This window comes from Capra hircus, chromosome 23 (genome assembly GCF_001704415.2).
Source record: "Capra hircus breed San Clemente chromosome 23, ASM170441v1, whole genome shotgun sequence".
NCBI lineage: Eukaryota > Metazoa > Chordata > Mammalia > Artiodactyla > Bovidae > Capra > Capra hircus.
The window spans coordinates 32,862,039-32,886,738 of NC_030830.1; the positions used below are offsets into that span (position 1 = coordinate 32,862,039).

General features: G+C 41.8%; 2 protein-coding genes across 9 annotated transcripts in view; both read left to right on the forward strand.

Annotated features, from left to right (window-relative positions):
- Positions 1–3,466, forward strand: part of TRERF1 (transcriptional regulating factor 1) — a 204,792-nt gene extending 201,326 nt beyond the window's left edge. For all 7 annotated transcript variants that reach the window (XM_018039094.1, XM_018039088.1, XM_018039091.1 and 4 more), the window contains one exon: positions 2,908–3,466. In XM_018039094.1, the coding sequence (XP_017894583.1) occupies positions 2,908–3,232 (325 nt within the window). In that variant the 3' untranslated portion in view covers positions 3,233–3,466. The remainder of the gene's footprint in view (positions 1–2,907) is intronic.
- Positions 10,232–20,829, forward strand: MRPS10 (mitochondrial ribosomal protein S10). 2 transcript variants are annotated; one of them, XM_018039189.1, is made up of 7 exons: positions 10,232–10,357; positions 13,239–13,303; positions 13,394–13,463; positions 15,378–15,514; positions 16,474–16,582; positions 18,119–18,208; positions 18,689–20,829. In XM_018039189.1, the coding sequence occupies exons 1-7, from the start codon at positions 10,310–10,312 to the stop codon at positions 18,770–18,772; spliced, it is 603 nt and encodes a 200-aa protein (XP_017894678.1). In that variant the 5' UTR covers positions 10,232–10,309; the 3' UTR covers positions 18,773–20,829. The 2 variants fall into 2 exon arrangements, with proteins under 2 accessions (XP_017894678.1, XP_005696368.2); XM_005696311.3 differs by having other exon boundaries at positions 10,233–10,357; positions 13,391–13,463; positions 18,689–20,130.

The following is a 24,700-nucleotide window of genomic DNA, read 5'->3' on the forward strand; positions in this document are numbered from 1 at the left end:
CAGATCTCTAGTGACAGAACTTCACTCTTCCAGAAATGATGGATGGGACTGATTCCCAGCTCTTCCCTTCACACCCAGAGCATATTCATCAGGACTGCTTTCTTTGCATCCCTGCCCAGTGATTTGAGAATGGCTCTAAAACATCTAGTCAGGAACTCTCTGTAGCAGAAATGGCTTTTCTAGCACCGCTGATGACTCCTGCACCCAGGGCGGACATCACTAATCAATTGCTACACTCTTTGCTACTGTATTAAGATAAGACTCCAGTGCTTTTCAGTCCTTTAAATCCTCATGCTTCACGCAGGCACAACCAGTTGACCACCCTTGACCCATGAGAGAAAACCTATTTGTCATCTCTGCCCTTTGAAGTATAATTTTAAACAGTGAAAAGGGAGAAACTGACAGTGGGCAGTAATGACAGCCAGCCTTTACTGAGCGCTTGATTTTGTCACATACTTCGTGTGCCTGAGCTCTTTTAAACCCACACAAAAACTCCAAGTGATGCAGGTACTACTTTATCCTTGGGTTACAGATAAGGGCTGAACGTTAAGTAAATTGACATGCCCCAAGTCACACCCCCAGAAAGAGCAGAACTGAGATTTGAAGCCATCGGTGTTCAGAAACAGAGCCTGGGTGTCCGACCACTGTTCCATCCCGTGGGCTTGCTTTGTTTGCTTATTTATCACTGGTAAGATACACACAGTCCCTTCCCACAGCATCTGGTATAGAATTCCAGTTTATTTCTCAGTGAGTCTGTGCTACGAGGGGTTGTCACAAGTGACTTCCTTTAGGAGCCTTACCGAGTTGCTCTTCCTATAACCTGCAGTGCTGCAAACACGCAGGGTTACCTGGAGAGATGCCCACCAGGTAGCTGCCAAAACTCTACTAAGGGAACACCCTTGGTTGTATGAGAGAGGCCACCCAGGACCTCTGTTTATAATATTCATCCTCATGGAATATTTCAGGCATTTTGCTTCCATTTATCAGTTACTCAGTGCTTGCCTGGCATTGTTTTAAAGGATGTTTACATGTATTAATTTATTCCTTAGCCCAGTGAAGTATGTACTCTTAGCCTTAGGTCAGTGGCACCTGCCGAGGTGAGTTGGAACCAGCAGCTCTCTTCCTGCAGAGATGGGGAGACACACTTAGGATCGGCCCCCTCCTCGGGGCTCTAATGTCCCCCAGAGCCAGGACATGATGCCATCTTCATGTCACCAAGAAATAAGGGAGCCCCTGGATTGACCATCAGGCTTATTTACTTGAAACAATGAAACCTCCTTAGCCTGACTTCCATCTACTTGCCCTGGGGTGGAAGAGAGAGGCAGAGAAGAGGGTCACACCAGTGTCTTCTGCAAGGAACCAGCACCTTCTGCTCACTTCCCCCAGACAGGCAACAACTCCCTACTCCACTAGGTGGCAACAAAGCACATAACCCAAACTAAGTATTTCCAGCTCTTTCAGTGACATTCAATTTTTCTTGTCCTGTTTTTATGTTGCTTGGGATCTTTTCCAAGCATAACTCCAGTTAAGATTTTATGGAAAATAAAAATATTTTCTATGGTTTTCCACACTAAGAATAACATCAGGCAAATGTTTGCAGAGTGCTGCTTTTAGCTGCTGAAATTATGTTCATCACATTAGACAGTTTTCAGCATCATGTGGTGATTCATCAACTCTGTTCTAAGACACAGGTCTTACAAATCAGATCTTTTTCTCCGTTATGAGCTCAGGAATGAATATTTATGCTACCCACCCTCCCCTAAAACAGGCAGCCTCACCTCTGGACAAATGTTCTCTCAAAAAGGTCCAGAGAGAAATATTTTAGGCTTTGCTGGCCATTCTGTCTCTGCCACAGCTACTCAGCTCTGCCATTTTAGTGCGGAAGGAGCCATAGACGATACATAAACAGAGAGACATGGCTGTATTCTCAGAAAACTTTATTTACAAAAGCAGGCAGCATATGGGATTTGGCCCACTGACCATAGTTGGCAGACCCCTCATCCCAGGATTTCTCAACCTGGGTCTGACGATTCCTAGTTCAGGGTAGAGGGCCTGCCCTCAATATCGTAGAATGTTTAGTGACATCCCTGGCCTCTACCCCACTCAAAGCCAGAAGTGCCAGCACCACCCAGTTGTGACCATCAGAAATATCTCCAGACGTTACTCCCTGGGAGGCAGACCCACCCTCAGCTGAGAACCACTGTTTCATTCGAAAGTTAACAGGAGCCAACTGTGATATATGATGGCCAAAACAAGAAGGGATCTTGGGTGAAGAGGACTGCTTGGTGCAGAAGTCAAGTACAATGAAGACTGAGGTGGGGCTGTTGGATTTGGCCACACAGTTACTAGCGAGCGATCTCAAGCACTCGGGCTGAGCACAGGGGACTGTGCTCCACTTGGAGAGTGTGGAGGATGGAGAAGCAGTCTGTGTCTGCAGAGACCCCCTGGAATTTTGATGGGAAGAACAGGGATTAGAGGCCAGAAGCAGAGGAGGGGTTGTTTTATGGTGGGAACCAGCAGGGCTGGGCTGCATGGTTTGAGGGTTCTCAGTTGGTTGAGAGGGCTTACCTAGCGATGGAGGTAGAAAGAGGGACGAGAAGGAGGGAAAGGAGCGTGGGCCCCAGGCCACAGGCGGACAGGAAAGCTTTGAGAATTCCTTCTCCATTGTCACAGGGAAAAAGCCCAACACACATAAATGTCTTCCTGTCCCCATCTTCTTCCCTTGGAGAGAAGAGAAGTGACAGGTCACTGAGGGAGGAGGTCTTCGGAGCTAAGGAGACCAGAACACTGTCAGCACCACCCCAAAGCAGGCATGACCGCACACCCACTGTTCCCTCTAGGACCCTTGGATTTCCAAGAACTCCGATGCTCTAAATGTCTCATGCTTCTTTTTCCTCATTTTTATAGAGTCTTCTTCAAGATCAAAAGCCGAAATGCACACATGAAAACTCACAGACAGCAGGAGGAACAGCAGAGGCAGAAAGCGCAAAAGGCGGCATTTGCAGCCGAAATGGCAGCCACAATCGAGAGGACTACGGGGCCGGTGGGGCCGCAGGGGCTGTTGCCCCTGGACCAGCTGAGTCTGATCAAACCCATCAAGGACGTGGACCTCCTCGACGACGACGTCGTCCAGCAGTTAGGAGGCGTCATGGCAGAGGCCGAGGTCGTGGACACCGGTCTCCTCCTGGATGATCAGGCCTCAGTTTTGCTTCAGGGTGACACAGAACTCTAAAGGCCCCGCGTGTCGCTTTGAGACAGCGAAAACCCACAGCCTCCAGCCTCCAGCCTCTTTCATCAGGAAACTGGGACTGCCTGCTTGTTTTATAATCATTTTAAACTACCTGTTTAAAAAGTGGTCTTTTTTTTTTCCAGGTTTAGAAACAAATCGGTTTTTTTCTTTTCCTTTTATTTAAAAACAATTGTTTTTATGGGTGGTTGGGGGGAATAAATAATTGGCACAATTCTACTTTAAGATGTGTTTCATCTGGGCTAGGCTACATTCCCAAGAACTCATTCCTGGCTGGGAATGAACTTGACATTCATGTTCTTTTGCTTTTTAGATGCCAACCATCCTGGTTGCCTTCTATCCCAAAGCTTGCGTGAGTGAGCGAGTGTGTGTGTGTGTGTGTGTTTGTGTGTGTATAAAGCAGGCTGCTTTCTTTCTGCTGGGGTCTTGGATCATCCTTCCCCACCAACAGTCATTTTTGTATTGACCTCATTCCACAGTTTGCAGTGAACTTGGCATCTTTGCTGGGAGACCCTGCTAGGAAGTAGCTCTCCAGTGAGCAAAGTCAGCCTTGTGTTCCACGGCTTTCTTCCAGCATACACATCATTTGAAGAGTTGACCAAATGTGGAAATAATTTTTCTGCCTGCCCTGCGCATCACTCAGCCTAGCTCTAAAACCTGAGTACTGTATCATTTCAGGCTTTCCCTCCTGGACAGTGGTTTACTGAGAAGGTGGTTCATAGAGCAAGCGTGTCCTCTTCCCCGTGCCCTGAGGACTGGCTGACTCCAATTCACCCGTTGGCAGAGGCGTACTTTGGCCTGAGCTGACTGACTGCAAGTCCGTCTAGAGGAAAATAACCCCAACTATTAAGTTGCCAGGGTTGTTTTTAGGGAAGATAGTCAAGGAGCACAGATCAAAGTATCTAGAATGCCAAGCAGTCTTCTTTTGCCCAAAAACTAGCTCAGAAGAGCCCATTCCTTTTTGCCACACTGTTAATGGTCTGTGGGGTTCCACAATTACTCTGTGCCACTTGGAAGTACTATGAAACCTGATTCACTGGGATTCTGCTGTTACTCATCTGTACAGGACCGAAGTTTACTTTGACGCTAACTCTGAGGAAAAGGGTTTTCTAGCAAATCTGATGGTGAATACAAGGGAAATAGCATTAAAGGCCAACAAAAACAGTTTCAGATGCCCTTTTGGCTCCATTGTTTGCATTCAAACCGTGAATTTTTCATTAAAGTCATTTACCAAAGCTCTTCTAGAATTCTCCAAGCAACATAACTCTGCTCTGCCTCCTGTCCCTGCCGGCAGGGCTGCTGTTTGTACCTGAAGGTATTAAACCTGTAATCCTTCAAAAATGGCTTTCAGCTCAGGCTTTTGAGCTGAGTCAGACTGCTCTCTGGCCTTCGTCAGGGCAAACGAGTGCCCGCCTTCAGATTAGAATGCGGTCCCAGCTCAGAGCTGATGCGTCTGGCTGGTGACTTCCGAGCAGGGGGCTTTCCGGCCTTCCCCCACCCCAAATAGGTTGATGCCCCAGCTCGTGCAGGCATGGCAACCCTGCCAGGGCACTTTGCTGACAGATGTCAGTGGAAGGATGAGGATAGGAACAAAGCATCGTTTACATTGTCTCTGCAAAAGCGTTTAGCGGGCAGCCACGACCCACAGCAGGCCCATGCAGGCAGTGTCCTCTGAATCTCAGGAAAGCCACGGACAGAAGATCAATACAACGGTTCCTTTCATGCCATCATTTCTATTCTCAGAAAAAAGAGGTCTTGAAAGTTTCCTTTTTTTCTTTTTTTTTTTTAGGGAGGGAAATAATGTGTCATTTGCTACCATTTCTGACAAGTTATTCGATGTTTTGAGTTCAGAACTGCCTGGACAGGGCATCAACTTTATGGCAGAACTATTTGAGAACTGTACCAAGTGTAATACCGGCTGATCGCATCTGCCCCAGTGACTATTTCCCTCCACATGTGGGTATATGAGAGGGTTCTGGAAGGGTTCTGCTACTGGATCTCTGAAAGTTTATCTGGCAAAGGAGCAGACACCCAGGAAAAATGTTTATACAGCAAATGTGTGCATTCTGTTTGGAGATTTGTCCGGCTGTTCCAGTTTAAAACATTAAAATAAACTTGAGTTGCCAAGGCAAAAATATAAGGCACAATTTAGTTTTGACTTTCCATGCAGTATACCATAAGCATTTTTGACTTGAAATAACCAAAGAACTCCTCCTTAACGAGACAGTTCACTTTGCTGAATTAGTATTCTTCTTAGTGTCAGTGCAGAGGATGACTTCATAGTAAAATATTGCACTTGCTGTTTTTCCTGAAATGATTCTGCCTGCATGTGCGTGTTGTGGTTTAGCTCCCCAGCCCATCTCTCCTCACCCCAAAGAACTTTTCTTCCCGATGGTTTATGTCTCCAACCCATTACTGTTTACTATCAGATAGTTTTTCATTAGTGAATTTAGACCTCTTTGAGAAAGCTTGTATATAAAAAGTTAAAAAGATATATTTTATGGAAAAACCCATCTTATTTTCAAATATATTTAACTGCTGTTCTATTTTATTAGAGGAAGGTTGTAAATATTTTCTAGGAGTTCTATTGTAAAGAAAAGTATTTTTGAAAAAAAATTAATGTAATAAAAATGAAGACATTTTTAAATGGTGGTTGTGATTGCTTCCTGTTCTGGCTTCGTTGTGCTCTGTTCACGGGAAATGTCTTGCATGCCTTGCCATGTTAGGATGTAATTTATTCCAGTTTGCACTATTTTCAGTTGGCATCATAATATCTAATGTGCTCCACTGTATCTTCCCCTGGAATGCAGGTCCCTTGGTCCATCTCAAAAGCACTATGTATAGCATATTCATACTTTTTTCTTTTGTAATGTGTGTATTTTTAATAAGGATTTTATGTAACATTTTGGCAAAAAAAAGAGGACAGTATTTTCTAGTGAATTTTATAATACATTTTGCTAAAAATGTTTCTTCCTAGGTCAGTTTTTGTTAAGGTGAACCAAAAGTCTTATTTTCCCAGGGGTTTAAAAAAAAAGTTTGAAGCTTGAAAGCAAAGTTATATTTAAACATCATATGTAACAAATAAATAAAGATGTTTTATAGACTTGTCCTCAAAAGTTGCATTCCTTAAAATACAAAAACAACTAGGGCATTCTAGGTTGGTTCCCCCTTTGTGATGAGCATTTTTTTTTTTAATTGCCACAATACTATTTTTCAGAGAGCCAGGAGCATTTTACTTAAAAGTTTCCAGTCATTAGCCTTCTCAGAAATTTATTACAGTTCTTATAGATAGGCATTCATCAGAGATGTAACCAAATAGACACTGTCATATTTATTTGTGAAAACCTGATTCAATATTGCATCAGCTGCTCTGAAAATAAAATGTTATCTTTTTGAGTTTCATTTGGCTTAACATTCCTTCTTTTTAGCCGCTGAAGTGACTTCTCAATGCTTATTTACCATTAGTTGGTTTCTAGAGACCGGTTTAGAAGGGTGTTGATCAGATTTAATGCTCATATAAGTGCCCGCACCCCCACTCAGGAGGCCAAGCTGAATATTTCTGCTTCTCCAAGCAGTGGATGAGCCATCTGAAGGGTTGATGGTCTCTAACCCACAGTAGTCACAGTGCAGTTTCGGGGAGTTCAGTAATACACGAGTTACCTCACAAGGAACCGCCAATAAAATTCAGCCCACCCTGATTTACAGGCATGGCTAATCTTGCCAAATTCTAAAAGGTGTGTTTACTTTTTAATGCTCAACAGCAAAGTTCAGGAGAAATCTGAAATTCTGGATTTTATACAGAACTTGATTTAAATGGGGCATAGCTGTTCGAGACCTTGATTTTCTACATGCTTTGGGGGTTTTATATTTTTAATTTGGGCAATTCTGGTTCTGTACCAAAGAAAATAACTCTTCCTTTACAAACACTGTGCATTTAGCCAGTGTTGGAAATTTAAATTCTGCTTCCAGAGGCTCAGGTGTCCAATCTGAAGGTTTTAAGTTTTTCATTCATTACTCATCTACCAGGCACTATTCTACGCTGTATTACACATGGGGGAGTTGAGTGGATAAAGAGGACTGTGACATCATTCCTGCCTGCATGCCAAGGAATTTAATACTTGGGAAAAACATATAGGGTCTTGGGAACAGATCCAAGTCCACCAGTGGGAAGAGCAAAGCTCATGGTTTATTACTATTACTGAACCATCTCACCATCACCCACATAGTCACAGCAATTTGCAATAGGTTCTCAGCAACTATTTGTTAAATTGATTATCTCTAATCTTCCAGGTATGCTTATCTGCACGTGTGTATGTGTACATAAAACCTCTTCTGAGTTTACCTAAAGTCAACTCTTAGTTCCACAGACCTCCAGTCTACCTTCCTTGGTCACAGCCAGCCAGCTGGGGACTGAGGCTGAGTTTTAATGTTGACATAAGCAAAACATAATTAGGAGGTCATGTTAAGAAACTAGATAACATATTATTATTATGTATCTAATATTAGTTAATATTATTTAGATAATAGATTTTGAGTCTCAGATATCCCTGTATAAAAAGAGCCAAAGGACGGATTATTTCTTTATATGAGAGAGAATCTTGAAAAAATCTAATCTTCCAGCCATCCCTCAAGGGATGTGTTTAATGTTTCTGTTTGAGTGTAAAGGCCAAGCAGTCATATATGCTTGATCTACACTGCAGCACACACATCCTTAACATACAACATGGATCTCTTTATGGGCTGTTTGGGGTCATTATTTCCTCTGCTTCTGTAATTTTGACGGTCTTGATACTTCTTCTTTTCCCAACCACTTTATTTAAAGGCATGTTTGACACATAAATGCTATATTTATTGTGTACAACCTGATGAGTTTGGAGATGTGTATAACCATGAAACCAGCACAATCAAGGGAGAAGGGCTGTCTTTTAAAACAGAACAACCAGTGCAATCAAAGTATGATTTAACTTAGAAATATTTGATGCACACACTTATTTTTCCTGGATATAAAGCAAGGTAGACTTGCATCAACCATCTAGAATCACTTGATCTCCTGTTCATTTACACTAGTTCAGAGGTTTGAAGGGTTAATTCATAGGGAAAGTGAAAGTGTGAACTCGCTCAGTTGTGTCCGACTCTTTGCGACCCTACGGACGGTAGCCTGCACCAGGCTCCTCCGTCCATGGGATTTTCTAGGCAAGAGTACTGGAGTGGGTTACCATTTCCTTCTCCAGGGAATATTCCCGACCCAGGGATCAAACCCAGGTCTCCCGCATTGTAGACAGACGCTTTATCATCTGAGCCACCATAGGGAAGAGACCTATAATGGACTGGCCGAACTTCAGAACACTGCCCATGCTAATAAACTAAGAACTTTAATGTGTCAAAACAAAAACCCTGCACTGTCTATGCCCACACACCATACCAAAAGACCCTGTCCACAACCCCACTGTTGGCAAAACCCCAGATGGCCCCACACAATGACTCCCACCTTGCCCCCAGCTAATTGGTACAGGGCTGGCACCTGACCAAAAGTTATTAGGGCCACAGTCTGTTTGATGACACAGTTTAGCCCTGGAAAACAAGGGGGCCAAATCCAATTCCCACATTTTAGAGTATGAATGGAGAAACTTGGTGAGCCAAAGCGGCAAGCAGCAGTCATGTGCAAGGCGGAAATCTGAGCAGCAGACACAATTTGTAAGCAAAGGCCATCCATAAAGAGACCATATTTGGCCAGAGGGGTGGAGAGGGCATCCAGTTCCCAAGGCTGTTTTGAGGCCACGTTTCCAGTTTCAGGAGTAGGAAAGGCCATCTCAGTCTTTAAAAATAAAAAATAAACTCCTTCCTTGCAGGAGCACAGGGAAGCAGGGACCTCTATGCCTCACATCCTAGAGACTTAAGTAGAACTGGACTTTGTCACAGAGTCAACTCCAGGGGTGCCGCAGGGGTGGGAAAGGCATTGAACTAGGATGTTGAAGCTGGTTATTGGTTCAGCTGTAACTAATTCACCACATGACTCTGAGTCATTTCATCTCTGAGCCTCAGTTTCCTCACTTATTAAATTCGGGTAAAATGTACGTCATCTTGTGAGGATCCAATTAGGTAACATAGGGAAATGTTGTTTGCAGGCTGTAATGTCACCATCATCAGCTGCTGCAGAACCTTCACTCAGCTTGTTCAAGGCAGCAGAGGCAGGTTGAGGAGCCATCCCAGAAGAGAGACTGATGCTTTAGAAGCAGCAAGAGTTGGAGAGCTCTAGGAAAACTCCACTGGCTAAGAGGGCCAGCCAACTTTGAATGTCACAACTGAAAGAGGGAGCTTGATTCTGAAAAGGACACTGGGCAGCCTGCCAAGGCTATCGCTGTTACAACTCTCACCTCTAAGTTACAAACGCAGATTGTTTCTCCAGGGCAAGGTGAGTATCAGACCCCAAATCGCGGACCACCTGAATCCTAAACCAGAGACATTCTGACTCTCAAAACTATGACTCAAAAGACGATTAAACCTAGCCTCTTGGTTATTTAAAAAAACAGACAAGAAAACCCTAACTCAAAGACAAACATGGAGTGGATCTGAGGCTTGGCTCATACTCCCTTGCCTGGCGCTCTGCAATAAATCCTTACTCCCTGCAAACTCCCACTGTCAGTCTGGTTTTCTTTTGCGAGCCACAGGTACTTTGCTCCGTTATAATAGAAAAATCAACTATCAATCAACCATCAACTCAGAGATAACCACTGTCAATACATTAGTTATATTTGTTCCAAGCGTGTGGTTATGTTTACCTCCAACAAAACAGGAACTGCAAAGCACAAACGATTTCAAGAGGAAAGCGCTGACGAAAGTCGCTAACTACCTAGATACAAGCTGAAGCTATAAAAAGGCGGATGGGCCAGGTTAGGACCTGAAGGAAGCCGGCTGTGTTCACTCTAAGAGAGCGTGGAACCACGTCTCTATGGTTGTTCCTGTGCCGGAACACAAGGATACACTCTCTCCTTCTGCGGAACTCTATGGTCAGAGGACGCTTCTGTGACCCCGGAGGCAATCCGGGGGAGCAGGAACGGCAAGATGGCGGCGCGAGCGGTGTTTGGGGCCCTGGGCCGGCGTCTCTGGCAGGTAAGGAGCGCGCTACGCGGATTAGGCGGCCTAACAGGGACAGTTACCATTACGTCTGATTGCCATTTGTCATTCTTCCCATCTTCCGTGATATTTATTTCGCACCTTGACCCGCTGTTTAGAAGAAGGTGGCGAGAAAAGGGCTGATTTCATCTCTAATTTTCTCAGGATAAAACAGAAGTTAATGAGTCAGGGCAAAGACAGGAACGAGAAGAAGAGTAGACTATCAGAAGTGGAAAGGATATTGGACAGCAAATGTTGCAGACCCCGCTTTTCACGTTTGCGAAATAGGCTCAGAGAAGTCAGGAAGCTACACCTCGCGAAAATTTGGTAGCTTGAGAGTTGAGACGCTTCTCACGGAATAAGATTGAGATACCTTCCTGATACCCAGGTTTCTGAGACTCAGATGACAGTCGCTGAAGTCAGAGGAGTGGGCTAAATGTCCTCTGCTGGGTTTTTTGGAGAAAAAGCAAAAAATTCAAGCAGCGGTTCTTATTTGGCTTCACTCCTCTACTCTTCGGGAGAATGGATACGTTCTCTCCTAATGTATATCGCTGCGTCCCTTCACTGTTACCTGAACTGTCACAACATTGTTAATCGGCTACACCCCATACAATAGAAAGTGTTTTCTTTTTTTAAATAGTTAAGGACTCCAAAGAGCTTTGAGTTTTGTGTTTTTTAAGCTATCGATTTTTTAGCTTATTAGAAAATACAACCTAGAATCTTAAAAATCCTTAATTAAAAATAATACTAAAACTCATTACATGTTAACATAATTAGCAATTTTATGAAAAGCAACTAGATTTTCCAAAACAAATTGAGAGAGAGGAGTGGCATGTTTTATGTTTTTGCAAACCTCTTTAATGTCTGGCTTAATAGAAAACAGCTTCTCTAGCTGCTTCTGCAGTCTCTTACTATGTCAGAGGTCATACAGTCTCTGGAAAACTTCACTGTACTTTGGTGCGAGACTAGAGTGGAAAAGTTGAAAATACCGTCTTACTGTTATCATAAAAAATAAGTTTAGCCTCGGGAGCCGCCTCTCAAAGTGTCTCAGAAGTCCCTCAGAGGTTCTTAGACCACACTTTGAGAACCACTGTCCTTAAGTCAGGTAGCGTTAGAGGTTGAAATTTTGAATTATTTTTAAGACACATTTACTCAGAGCAGAGGCTCCACTCCCTCAAAAACAGAAAGGAAAGAAAAGGTAGGAACTTCTTAAGGTTCATTTGTGGATGTAATAGCAGTTTAGGCTTGAGATTTTAAGAACAGAAGTGTCATATTCCTTAGACCTGTGGTCCTTCAGCACAACTGGATTGTGGGCTCATTGGCCCACAGACATGGGAGGCAGTTTTCTCTGTGAGTATGTGTGCAGAAAGGCCTGTACCTCTTACCAGCTTGTGGTATTGTGCTTGATTTCCTTTCTTTTTTGTTTTTCCCCCTTTATCCAAGGGAGACTATGAAAGTTTTGATTTGCCTCCTTGTTCGGTAAAGACAGCTACAAATAGGCATTCTTAACAACTTTGGTGACCCTCCATTGTTTTAATTTTGTTTGTACTAAACTGGTATTCTCAACTTTGAAGTGTTTTTAAGGATCTGTTAAGCTTCCAGTTTCTCAGGTTGCACTTTTAAATCTCAGGAAAGTTTAGGGGAAAAAAAAAAGGCAAGTGTCAGATTATGTGTTACATACAGTAAGATAGATGTCCTACAACCGGAAGTTTTGTTCCACCAGGGGGAGCTGATAATAAAGGATTTGGGAAGGCTGGATTGTTGCAGTATGAGGCACAGTAGTGATAGAAGATGGGTGTAAATTCCAATGTGTATTTCAGTTTATTTATAAGCTAGTTGTTATAGCTAGTTACTTATAAGCTAGTTATCCCAGCCAAAGCAAGAAATAAATATGCTGGAAAAGGATGAAAGCTTCAAGAGTACTTTAGAATTCTTGATGCTAAGATGCTAAGTCATTCAGTCATGTCCGACTCTGTGTGACCCCATAGACAGCAGCCCACCAGGCTCCCCCGTCCCTGGGATTCTCCAGGCAAGAACACTGCAGTGGGTTGCCGTTCCTTCTCCAGTGCATGAAAGTGAAAAGTGAAAGTGAAGTCGCTCAGTCATATCCAACTCTTAGTGACCGCATGGACTGCAGCCTACCAGGCTCCTCCGTCCATGGGATTTTTCAGGCAAGAGTACTGGAGTGGGGTGCCATTGCCTTCTCCGTTAGAATTCTTATTCCAGCCCAATAAATTATAAAGACATTTTTTCTTAATGCTCAAAAATATTTAAGTAAAATATGTATTATATTGAAATACATTTAGTCTGTAAAAAATAATGGTCAAATAAAGTCACATGTTTTCTTCCTTAATATCCACATATGTAACTCATAGCTATTCACGTAAGAATTGCTTGTTTTTAAAAAATTCCTGCTCCTGAGCTTTAAAAGATAGAGTCTGTGGTATTTTGAGAGTCCTTTTTGATTATCAGCTCTGTTATCAACCATTGTCATCTTTTTTTTTCCTAATGAAGCCTAATTTGACAGTTTAGTTACCCTAATTGTTTGTTTTGTTTGTTTAGTTCCTATGTCGTGTCTCTTTTGTCACCTCATGAACTGTAGGCCGCCAGACTCCTCTGTCCATGGGATTTTCCAGGCAAGAATATTTGAGTGGGTTGTTATTTCCTTTTCCAGGGGATTTTCCCGACCCAAGGATCTCCTGCATTGGCAGGTGAACTCTTTGCATTACGCTATTTGGGAAGCCCCAGTTACCCCAATATCCTCATCTAAAATAAAGAGAAAACCTGTTGTTTGAAGCATTCTTTTGGGTTTTAATGGAAACAATGACTGGTTTGGAAATTGACTTCAATTCTAATACACATCTCCCTTTTTTTTAAGGGTTCAAGGAATTTTTCTGTAAGCAGTTCTAGGAGCAGTATAGCCAAAAACGATGGCTTTCTTCTGTAAGTATATAATTGGATTTGCTAAATTGATAAGAAAATAGACTCTTATGCTGTTTTACTTAGATTTCTCTTTGTTTCCATACATAGCAGCACCAGTATGAAGTGGGTACAGTTTTCAAACCTACACGTTGATGTCCCCAAGGATTTGACCAAGCCTACGGTATGCACTCCCTATTTCTTGGCATAAGAAGCTACATTAGCGATAAATTTTCCTCCTTATTTCATTTGAGGCTGTTTCCCAAAGACTTTATGAATAAAAACATGTGTTCTAGAATACTGGCAGGCGCACAGTGAGCCTGAGGAAAGTATTCTCTGATGTCCCTGAGTGCTTAGGGTCGCTTTCAGGCTGTCAAGGTAAGAGCTAATTGAACAAATTATTTACCCCAGATAACTGTGGGAATGAGCAGTCTTTTACTTTTAGCTCAGTACAGTGTGCAGAGTTGTCATAATCAGTGATGCTGAATACTTGGTATTATAGTATAGAAGCATTTTGTGTGTGTGTGTGTGTGTGGCCTTCAAGTCTTTATTTTCATTTTAAGACAGTAAGTCTGGGCCTGGACAATGCTTTATTGTTCACAGTGAGCATTATCACAAGCAATCCAGGAGCAGCCGTGTAACCTTGTTTCCTTTAATTGAAAGTCATGGTTCCCATCAACCCGGTGTTTTGGTTATTTGTAGTTTTTTTTATAAAATCCTTACAAGTTCTAAACCAAACGTTTGCAGTCCCATCCATCAAAAATAATCCCCTTTAACAGTTTGGCATGAATCCTTCTAGACCTCTATATATAATCATCTATGTACACCACACACACCAAACTGGAATTGTGATATATCTGATAGACAGCTGGTTCAGTGTTTTCACTTAGTAGCATATATAAATGCCGAGTCTCCAGATGCCTGCATGAGCCAGGCCTGTAAGGAAAGGTGACAGGGTGGCCACAGTGGCAGGCTGTGCCCTTTTTAAGCAAGACAGCTGCTACTTGCTGTAGCCACTTGAGTTATGTGGAAAATCAGACCTAGTGATGTCATATTGTCTACATTTTCCACACGAAATGAAATTCCAATATTTATGTGAAATCTTTTGATTTTTAGTATTTGTAACAGGTTCAACATATCTTTAAAACCCTATAGAGACTGGTCATTACAGATCTTAGGGCCATATTCCCCCTCTGTTGTCCCTTCACTTAAGGATAGTATGTGAGTATTTTCTGTTCTTCCAACAACCACATTTGGGGGTACTTGCCAGTGAGTATCTAGTTTCCTGGTGAATAAGTAGATCTACTTTCAGGGGCAAAGTGATTTAACTCTGAAACATCAGATTAGTAATATAAATTATTGGTTTGATGGATGAATGAAGCGAGGGTAATTTACCTCTTGGAAGAAAGTCAGAGATGTCAAACCCATTATTTCTAAGATCTTTTAAGTATTAAGATAGAAGAGGTAGAAGTTAAATGTACAGTCATTTTAATTAGAAATGAGTCATTTTTCTATTAGGGCAGGTAAAATGAACATGGACAAACCTAATAAAAAGAACATGAGTAGCAATAGCTCTCTTTTGTTTAATGATGTTTATAATTTATAAGTACTTAAATCTGTACTTTCTTATTTGTTCCCAGCAGAAATGCCATGAACTATAGCACAGGTATTGTCCTATTTATATATAAGAAAACTAAAGTGCAATGAGGTTAGTGTATGACTTGCCTGTTGTCATTCAGCTTGAAATGGGAGAGTTTAATTCTCAGTCCAGTTCTTCTGATCAGGCTAGTTTTATTAACAAACCCCTGAGTCCTTTCCTGTTGTTTATTTTAGGTTCAGTAACTTAAGCTAAAGAGTTCCATTGGTGATTTTGTAGGTTGCTTGAAAATCCTTTTGATTCAAACTGTATTATAACTGATTCTTAAGGGTCATTCTAGAGTCTGAATGTAGTCATATCTAGATATTTAAAGATGCGTTTTTCTCCCCACTTACTAGTAAACTGTGAAGTTGTTCAGTTGAGGATAGTATTTTAAATTTTCCAGTATAAATATTAGAGGAACCATGACTGAAGCTTTTCTTCTGGATTTTAAAATTGCAGATAACCATTTCTGATGAACCGGACACATTATATAAGCGCCTGTCAGTTTTAGTAAAAGGCCATGATAAGGCTGTATTGGACAGTTATGAATATTTTGCAGTGCTTGCTGCTAAAGAACTTGGTATCTCTATTAAAGTGTAAGTATGATATTTCTTAATCTGACCCGTTAGCAGCTATAATACAGTCAGGAAAATGGTGCCAGTCCCAGCTAGGTCTGAACTCTTAAAATGGGACAGAAACTCATGATGGAGAGAGTTGAGGTTTGTTATTCTAAGCAGAATCATTCCTTCCTGTCTGCCAGAATTTTAAAATACTAGAATGAGTGAACAAGGAAAATGAAGGAATCCTTTCTCTAGAAATGGCATAGACATAGGAGTCCCAAGAAGCCTGTGTGTCTGGAATCTCCATGGGGCAGGGAGGTGGATTAGGTGAACACGCAGTTTTTCAGACCTGTTGGATTTGATGATCTTTGCTATTATATCCATTGTTTTAAAACTGCCTTAAGAAACATCACAACTCAATACTTTGATGCGTGAGCAGAGTGAGCCTCATACGGCCTTAAAGTCTCTGCAGGGTCAAGTGTAACTACCTCCTTTGTCTTGTCATCCGCTCTCTGATGCTGGACGAGGCCCATTTGGAGCTTTGCCAGCCTTGCCTTCTAACAAAACTGAAGGAACGTGCACGTGTCCCGTAACAGACTACAGTTTACCAATGTGTCTGTCATGCACACAGCAGATACCACAGCTGTGTCCAACACACGGCGCTGCTCCCCCAGCTCACACATTTGGTCTGTGCAGGTCCTTAACGGTGTGAAAGCTAGAGGCGCGTGTGTGCGCGCGAGCATTTGCATGCCAAGGCTTGTTTTTTGGGTCTGTGGCAAATGTTCCTGTTGCTGTCTGTGGGTTTATTTTGGCCTGGGCTTTATGGCAGCAGTTGTTAGAGATGACAATCTTAACAAATGGAAGTTTGTAAATGATAGTTAATGCCTATAATTGAGCATGAGCCTGACCTACAAGATTGTGGAATCATGCTTTGATAGCAGTGACTCAGGGTTTAACATCACTTAAATGTGTTGCTTTGCCCATTAATTTTCCAGACATGAACCTCCAAGGAAAATAGAACGATTTACTCTTCTCAAATCAGTGCATATTTTCAAGAAGCACAGGGTTCAGTATGAAATGAGAACACTTTACAGATGTTTAGAGGTGAGTTTATTTCAGATATTCAGGCTTTTTTTTTTTAATGTCCCAAATTTCACATGAGCACATCATAACTTTCCTTTAACTTTGCCTGTGGGCTTCCTTTCAGTCAGTCCATGTCCAATAGTTATAGAGAAGATGAGTGGTTTTTGTGTTTATGGAAGAAACGTGATAGAAAAATATTCAAGTAAAGCCATCTTTCAGAGTGTGTTTGCTTAGTCACTCAGTTGTGTCCAACTCTTTGTGATCCTGTGGACTTGTAGCCTGCCTGGCTCCTCTCTCCATGGGTTTCTCTAGGCAAGAATACTGGAGTGGGTTGCCATGCCCTTCTCCAGGGGATCTTCCCAACTGAGGGATTGAACCTAGGTCTCCTGCATTGCAGGTGGATTCTTTATTGTCTGAGCCACCAAGGAAACCCTTTTCAGAGCAGTTCAGACTTTAACTCAGGAGTGCACATTATGTTGACTAGTATTTTTAATAAGAAACTGCAGGCAGATTTTTTTTTTTAATTATTTGGCTGTGACAGGTCTTAGTTGCAGCATGCAGGATCTTTCATTGTGGTGCTCAGGCTTCTCTCTAGTTGCAGCGTGGTCTTAGTTGACCTGTGGCATATGAGACCTTAGTGACAAGGATCGAACCCACATCCCCTGTGTTGGAAGGCAGATTCTTAACCACTGGACAGTCAGTGAAGTCCGTGTTGACTGATTTTTATACACTAAGCTAGCGTTGGAATAATTTTGCTTATACTTCAGAAACTCTAGCTAAGTTTTCACACAACTCTAATAATTCTTTTCTCATCCTCACTGAATTCTCCACAACCATGATAGCCAACATTAAGGTTTTTCATTCATTGATTATCATTCATTTGTGCAGCCACCCAGGTCAGCACAGTCCCGTGGTTGAGAAAAGCATGGGATCTGGGGTCAGACAGCCAGGTCCAAGCACTAGCATTTGCTGGCTGTGTGACCTGTGCCTTACTTAAGTCCTTCATCTTTAAATTGGAAATAATAATGGGGCTCACTTCTCAAGGTTAATGTGAGGATTAAATGAGATATTTATCTAAAGCACTTAGACTATTTTGTCACACAATAAATGATTGTCAAGTGTTATTAAAACAAGTGCTTGTGCATCTTTTATGTGAGAAGCTCTGTACTAGGCATTGTATTAAGACGTTGCCCTACCCTTAAATGAAAAAGAAAAATCCACAATTTTATTCACCTCGCCATAGAGCATACAGAAAATCTTACACTGTCTTATAATTTAGTTTTTTGTTTCCTTTTGAGTTGTTTTGTGACATTCTTGGGCTGTGTTGATACCATGTTTGCCATCTGGGTTTCATGGAGCCCTGACATTAAGGCATTTGGGAGTAATGTTTCCCCAGTTCAACCAGAGGATCTACACTTTTTTCCTATTAAATTGGGATTCTGAAAATTTCACCGGTAAAGAAATGACTGCTGATTTTACCCCCCCCCCCAAAAAGAAAAACTTAAAATTTCTACTTTAACAGCATAGCATGAACCAATTTCATGTTTGAAATTTTAGTTAGAGCATCTCACTGGAAGTACAGCAGATGTCTACTTGGAATATATTCAGCGAAACTTACCTGAAGGAGTTGCCATGGAAGTTACAAAGGTACGGCTTGAATTTCTCTCTCAGTTGCAGGGAGATCTGTATTGTTGTGTGGATACATTGCCGCCCGATTCCAGCTGCCCCGGTGGAGGGGAGGACCTGGAGGGAGACTTGTCCCAGTGGTTGGGCTCTCTGCCCGCCCCACCCCTGCTGCGCCCCCAGAGAGCAGTGGGGGCAGCTCAGCAGACTGCAGCCCACATCCTCCCAGAGCAACTTCTGATGCCTCCCTTCCTCTCAGCAGTTGTCTCAACACAGGTTCCATATTGATTGGTGGTCCCTGGAGATCACTGAGGAGCAGCAGATTATGTATGTGAGCGTTTATCTGCCATTGAGTTTCCTTCTCTTTGTTTCAAAGTCCTGCAACAAGATGAGGGGGTAAAAGAAAAAGGTCAGAGGCCTTGAGGGAAGAGAATAAATACATTCAGTTTGTGGCTAAAGAGTTCAGTTTAGTGCATTATACTATAATTCTGTTTTTCTCTCTAGACAAGATTAGAACAGTTACCAGAACACATCAAGAAGCCAATTTGGGAAACAATACCAGAGGAAAAAGGAGACAGCAAGTCATAAAGTCCCACAGTGACCACTTGTACCAGGATGTGGAGTGAACATGTCAAGTGGAGGGACCCTCCAGTGAGAACTATTTCAGGTCTACCCGACTGCGCTCCTGAGGCCACATGGCCTGATCAGTGTAACGCAGGGGTCAGAACTTTACGATACACTGGCCTGTTGTGCAAGAACCACTTTATCTGTTCTTTTGTAAGCCTCATGTATTTCAGTTCTGATTTTAACAAATACGAGCAAACCATTTGGACCACTCTGTGCCAAAACAGGGAAATTGACATTTTGTTATTCTGCTGTTGTTATTAGTTTGTACTGATTGTGATTTCTGTCTTTTCATTCATCTAAAAATGAGTGTTTCACATACTCCTCACACACATTTTTTTTCTTTTGAGGGACCTAAAAGGAACCTTTGGTTAATTAAACATTGAGCAGTTTGAGTTTTTGATACTTACCTAGTGTAGGCTGGCATATGATAGTTTGGGATGGTGACCTCCAAGTTTTGCCTCATGTGAGCATTACATTCTTAAAAATGGATATACTTTGCATCAGATCAAGCATGTTTGTGGCTTGCGCTGAACCCCTCTGGGGCTGCCTGGAAGGGTCACTGTAATGGAATTTGAGCTCTCGAGAAATCACTGATTATTGGTTCATTCATCCTGTAATTTGTTTATTCAGTAAGCTTTTCTTTTGTTAGGTTTGCACCCAGTACTGTAGTAAATACCAAAAATTGAATAGCAATAATGGCTTTCAAACATTGTGCAAGGCACAAATAAATACTTTTCCTTATTAAGTTCCATGCTGATAAGACCTCTTTCTTTTGGTGAATAGCACTCTTTTTGTTTGGAGATGTCTACTTTTCCATGAAATTAGATAGCAGTAAAGAGCTCTGAAAGAGGCAGGATGACAGTGGGTTGAGACTATTGGTGTATCAACCCCAAGGGACTGGTTCGTTTCCTTTTTACAGAAGAATCGGGTGCTTGTCTTGTGGTTTCCTTCTCATCTTTGGGGTAGTTTGACTTCTCAGTTTTCCCCCCTTAAACTGGAGTCCCTTTTCTCTTTGCCTGACCTGCTATCAGGTGTGAGTGTTCTGAATGCACACTGCTTACGTATCAGACTTACATTACTGTCATTAACTTGAAAAGAATTACAGCCTTGTCCACCAAGACCTCATTCTGTTTTCACCTCAGTTGTGGACTGTCATTCACAAATGTATAAAGCATGATTACCCCAGGAATAAGCCTCAGGATTAAGAACTAATCAATGAAACAGAAGCAATATAATAGTAAATATACATAACAAAGCAGCCATTGTGGCTCATTTTCACTATAAAAAGATTCTTTAAAAATAAACACAGACCCACATCTCACCCTTTTTGGTGCTTTTATTACAGACTATCAGTCACATAATTATAGTAGGGTGACGTGCACCCTCGCCTCTGGTGGCTCTCCTTTAAAGGTATACTTCCATTTCCAACTGTTTTCAGACTAAAGAAGCCTGTTAAACCAGATTACTTAGCTCTTCACATTACATATTAAAATCTCATTTTAAGATAAATACAGAGATAAACTACACACACAACTAAAATTAGTGGTATTTCCTTGACATAAGTAATTGGCATATTTGAAGCCTACTTGATGTAAACTAGGTAACTTGTTTATTCTCAGACTGAGAAAGTTTTGTTGTTTCTTCTAAATTGGGTCCCCTGAGTAAAATGCACAGTCCGAAAATTAGAATTAATGCCCAAGTCTCACTCTCTGTTCGTGGTGGTGATGAGAGGTAGTGAGAAGCATAGACCTGCTGTCAGGATGGACCAGAAGGCAGGTATGAATTAAGGTGGTCTTTTATTGAAGTGAAGGGCTGAATTCAGTGTTGCTTTCTCTGATCTGAAGTATAGTTTTTTTTATATTATATAAAATAGTGTTAAGGTCTGTCTTAAACTATTGGTAGACTCTACAGATTAAACTTGTTCAGCACCTGGTAGTTTTGATTTCAAAGAGAATTACTTAATATGTCCTTTGGCCACTTAGATATGCCACAGTAAACACGTAAAGCAGTGGTTTTAATTCAGTCTGTTTTCTTCACATTTCTGTTTGTCAGCTACCATTCCTCCTTCCTTAAACTGTATTATTAAATTAGCTTTACTACAACATTTATGAGTAGCCAAGTAAAGAAAGTATGGACTCTGGAGCCTAAAAGACCTGAGGCAGATAAGAGTTGAAACCCACTAACTGGTATAGGAACCTGGAATGTTAGGTCCATGAATCAAGGCAAATTGGAAGTGGTCAAACAGGAGATGGCAAGAGTGAACATCGACATTCTAGGAATCAGCGAACTAAAATGGACTGGAATGGGTGAATTTAACTCAGATGACCATTATATCTACTACTGTGGGCAGGAATGCCTTAGAAAAAATGGAGTAGCCATCATGGTCAACAAAAGAGTCCAAATGCAATATTTGGATGCAATCTCAAAAACGACAGAATGATCTCTGTTTCCAAGGCAAACCATTCAATATCACAGTAATCCAAGTCTATACCCCAACCAGTAACGCTGAAGAAGCTGAAGTTGAACAGTTCTGTGAAGACCTACAAGACCTTTTAGAACTAACACCCAAAAAAGATGTCATTTTCATTATAGGGGACTTCAAGTAGGAAGTCAAGAAACACCTGGGATAACAAGCAAATTTGGCCTTGGAATACGGAATGAAGCAGGGCAAAGGCTAATAGAGTTTTGCCAAGAGAACACGCTGGTCATAGCAAACACCCTCTTCCAACAACACAAGACTACACGGACATCACCAGATGGTCAACACTGAAATCAGATTGATTATATTCTTTGCAGCCAAGGATGAAGAAGCTCTATACAGTCAGCAAAAACAAGACCAGGAGCTGACAGTGGCTCAGATCATGAACTCCTTATTGCCAAATTCAGACTTACATTGAAGAAAGTAGGGAAAACCACTAGACCATTCAGGTATGACCTAAATCAAATCCCTTATGATTATACAGTGGAAGTGAGAAATAGATTTAAGGGACTAGATCTGATAGAGTGCCTGATGAACTATGGACAGAGGTTCATGACATTGTACAGGAGACAAGGGATCAAGACCATCCCCATGGAAAAGAAATGCAAAAAAGCAAAATGGCTCTCTGGGAAGACCTTACAAATAGCTGTGAAAAGAAGACAAGTGAAAAGCAAAGGAGAAAAGGAAAGATATAAGCATCTGAATGCAGAGTTCCAAAGAATAGCAAGAAGAGATAAGAAAGCCTTCCTCAGCGATCCGTGCAAAGAAATAGAGGAAAACAACAGAATGGGAAAGACTAGAGATCTCTTCAAGAAAATTAGAGATACCAAGGGAACATTTCATGCAAAGATGGGCTCAATAAAGGACAGAAATGGTATGGACCTAACAGAAGCAGAAGATATTAAGAAGAGGTGGCCAGAATACACAGAAGAACTGTACAAAAAAGATCTTAACGACCAAGATAATCATGATGGTGTGATCACTCACCTAGAGCCGGACATCCTGGAATGTGAAGTTAAATGGGCCTTAGAAAGGATCACATGATCAAAGCTAGTGGAGGTGATAGAATTCCAGTTGAGCTATTTCAAATCCTAAAAGATGATGCTGTGAAAGTGCTGCACTCAATATGCCAGCAAATTTGGAAAACTCAGCAGTGGCCACAGGACTGGAAAAGGTCAGTTTTCATTTCAATCCCAAAGAAAGGCAATACCAAAGAATGCTCAAACCACTGCACAATTGCACTCATGTCACACACTAGTAAAGAAATGCTCAAAATTCTCCAAGCCAGGCTTCAGCAATACGTGAACCATGAACTTCCAGATATTTAAGCTGGTTTTCGAAAAGGCAGAGGAACCAGAGATCAAATTGCCAACATCCACGGGATCATCAAAAAAGCAAAACAGTTCCAGAAAAACATCTATTTCTGCTTTATTGACTATGCCAAAGCCTTTGACTGTGTGGATCACAATCAACTGTGGAAAATTCTAAAAGAGATGGGAATACCAGACCACTTGACCTGCCCCTTGAGAAACCTATTATGCAGGTCAGGAAGCAACAGTTAGAACTGGACATGGAACAACAGACTGGTTCCAAATAGGAAAAGGAGTACGTCAAGGCTGTATATTGTCACCCTGCTTATTTAACTTATATGCAGAGTACATCATGAGAAATGCTGGGCTGGAAGAAGCACAAGCTGGAATCAAGATTGCCAGGAGAAATATCAATAACCTCATATATGCAGATGACACCACCCTTATGGCAGAAAGTGAAGAGGAACTAAAAAGCCTCCTGATGAAAAAGGAGAGTGAAAAAGTTAGCTTAAAGCTCAACATTCAGAAAACTAAGATCATGGCATCTGGTCTCATCACTTCATGGGAAATAGATGGGGAAACAGTGTCAGACTTTATTTTGGGGGGCTCCAAAATCACTGCAGATGGTGACTGTAGCCGAAATTAAAAGACGCTTACTCCTTGGAAGAAAAGTTATGACCAACCTAGATAGCACATTCAAAAGCAGAGACATTACTTTGCCGACTAAGTCAAGGCTATGGTTTTTCCAGTGGTCACGTATGGATGTGAGAGTCGGACTATGAAGAAAGCTGAGCGCCGAAGAATTGATGCTTTTTAACTGTGGTGTTGGAGAAGACTCTTGAGAGTCCCTTGGACTCCAAGGAGATCCAACCAGTCCATTCTAAAGGAGATAGGTCCTGGGTGTTCTTTGGAAGGAACGATGCTAAAGCTGAAACTCCAGTACTTTGGCCACCTCATGCGAAGAGTTGACTCATTGGAAAAGACTGATGCTGGGAGGGATTAGAGGCAGGAGGAGAAGGGGATGACAGAGGATGAGATGGCTGGATGGCATCACCGACTCAATGGACGTGAGTTTGAGTGAACTCCGTGAGTCGGTAGTGGACAAGGAGGCCTGGCATGCTGCAATTCATGGGGTCGCAAAGAGTTGGACATGACTGAGTGACAGAACTGAACTGAACTGATAGAAAGTTAGGCAAGACGTTTAACCCTGTCAGAGCCTCAATTTACTCAGTAAAATGTAGGAAATCTACTTAGGAAGGTTGGCGCATTAAATCAGATAACTTAACAAAGCCACTCACACAGTACCACAGTACCAGGCAGATAATAAGACATTCAATAAGTATCAGGTATGTAAATGAGAAATACTGCCTGCCATATCAGTGAAAAAAGAATGTCACAGCCATCAAGCCATCACATTACAGCCACTCCAACTGTGCACCCTGAGGAGACACAGGATGAGAAGCACAGGGTACTGGCTCCAGATAGCAAAGAAAGGATTTCAGTGAGCCCAGACTCTTGCATCTTCCCATACTTAGAAAAATGCTAAATTCGTTAACTCTAAATACCTTTTACAGTAATGTTTTGATGTTCTGAATCCCTAGTCTTTGTTGCAAAAATACCTATATATCCTGGCCCGACCCCCTTGCCTCTTCGGAGCAGCCTCTCAGAGTTATCTGAGATGCTGTGTCCTGAGCCCAAGTCCTCAGTTTTGTTCAGCAAATAAAACATAACTCTCACTTGTAGATTGTGCGTTTTGCTCAGTTGACAGTTGTTACCAGGTGGCAGAACAAACAGTGTACTCCAGATGCTCGTGTGCTGTACAGTTTAAAAACCAGCAGGAATGGACTTCAGAATATCTCCAAGATGAGCATAATGCCTTACAGTGGTTGCAAAGTTTAATTTAGATGAGAAAACATGTAGCATGCTCATTATAATAACCCCCATACATTCTACAAAGCATTCTATCCCCATACATTCTATTTTTACAGATACTATCTTATTTAATCTTTGTAACAACTCAATAAAGTAGTTACTATTATCCCCATTTTATGGAAGAGAAAATCAAGTTTGACTTGCCCACTCAGTTGCCATTTCAGTTTA

Excerpts from the sequence above, each read along its gene's own strand:
- MRPS10 (XM_005696311.3), top strand. The coding sequence starts at position 10,310 with ATGGCGGCGCGAGCGGTGTTTGGGGCCCTGGGCCGGCGTCTCTGGCAG. Across the intron at positions 13,464-15,377 it reads AGGATTTGACCAAGCCTACG|ATAACCATTTCTGATGAACC; the intron begins GTATGCACTCCC and ends TTAAAATTGCAG. Across the intron at positions 15,515-16,473 it reads CTTGGTATCTCTATTAAAGT|ACATGAACCTCCAAGGAAAA; the intron begins GTAAGTATGATA and ends TTAATTTTCCAG.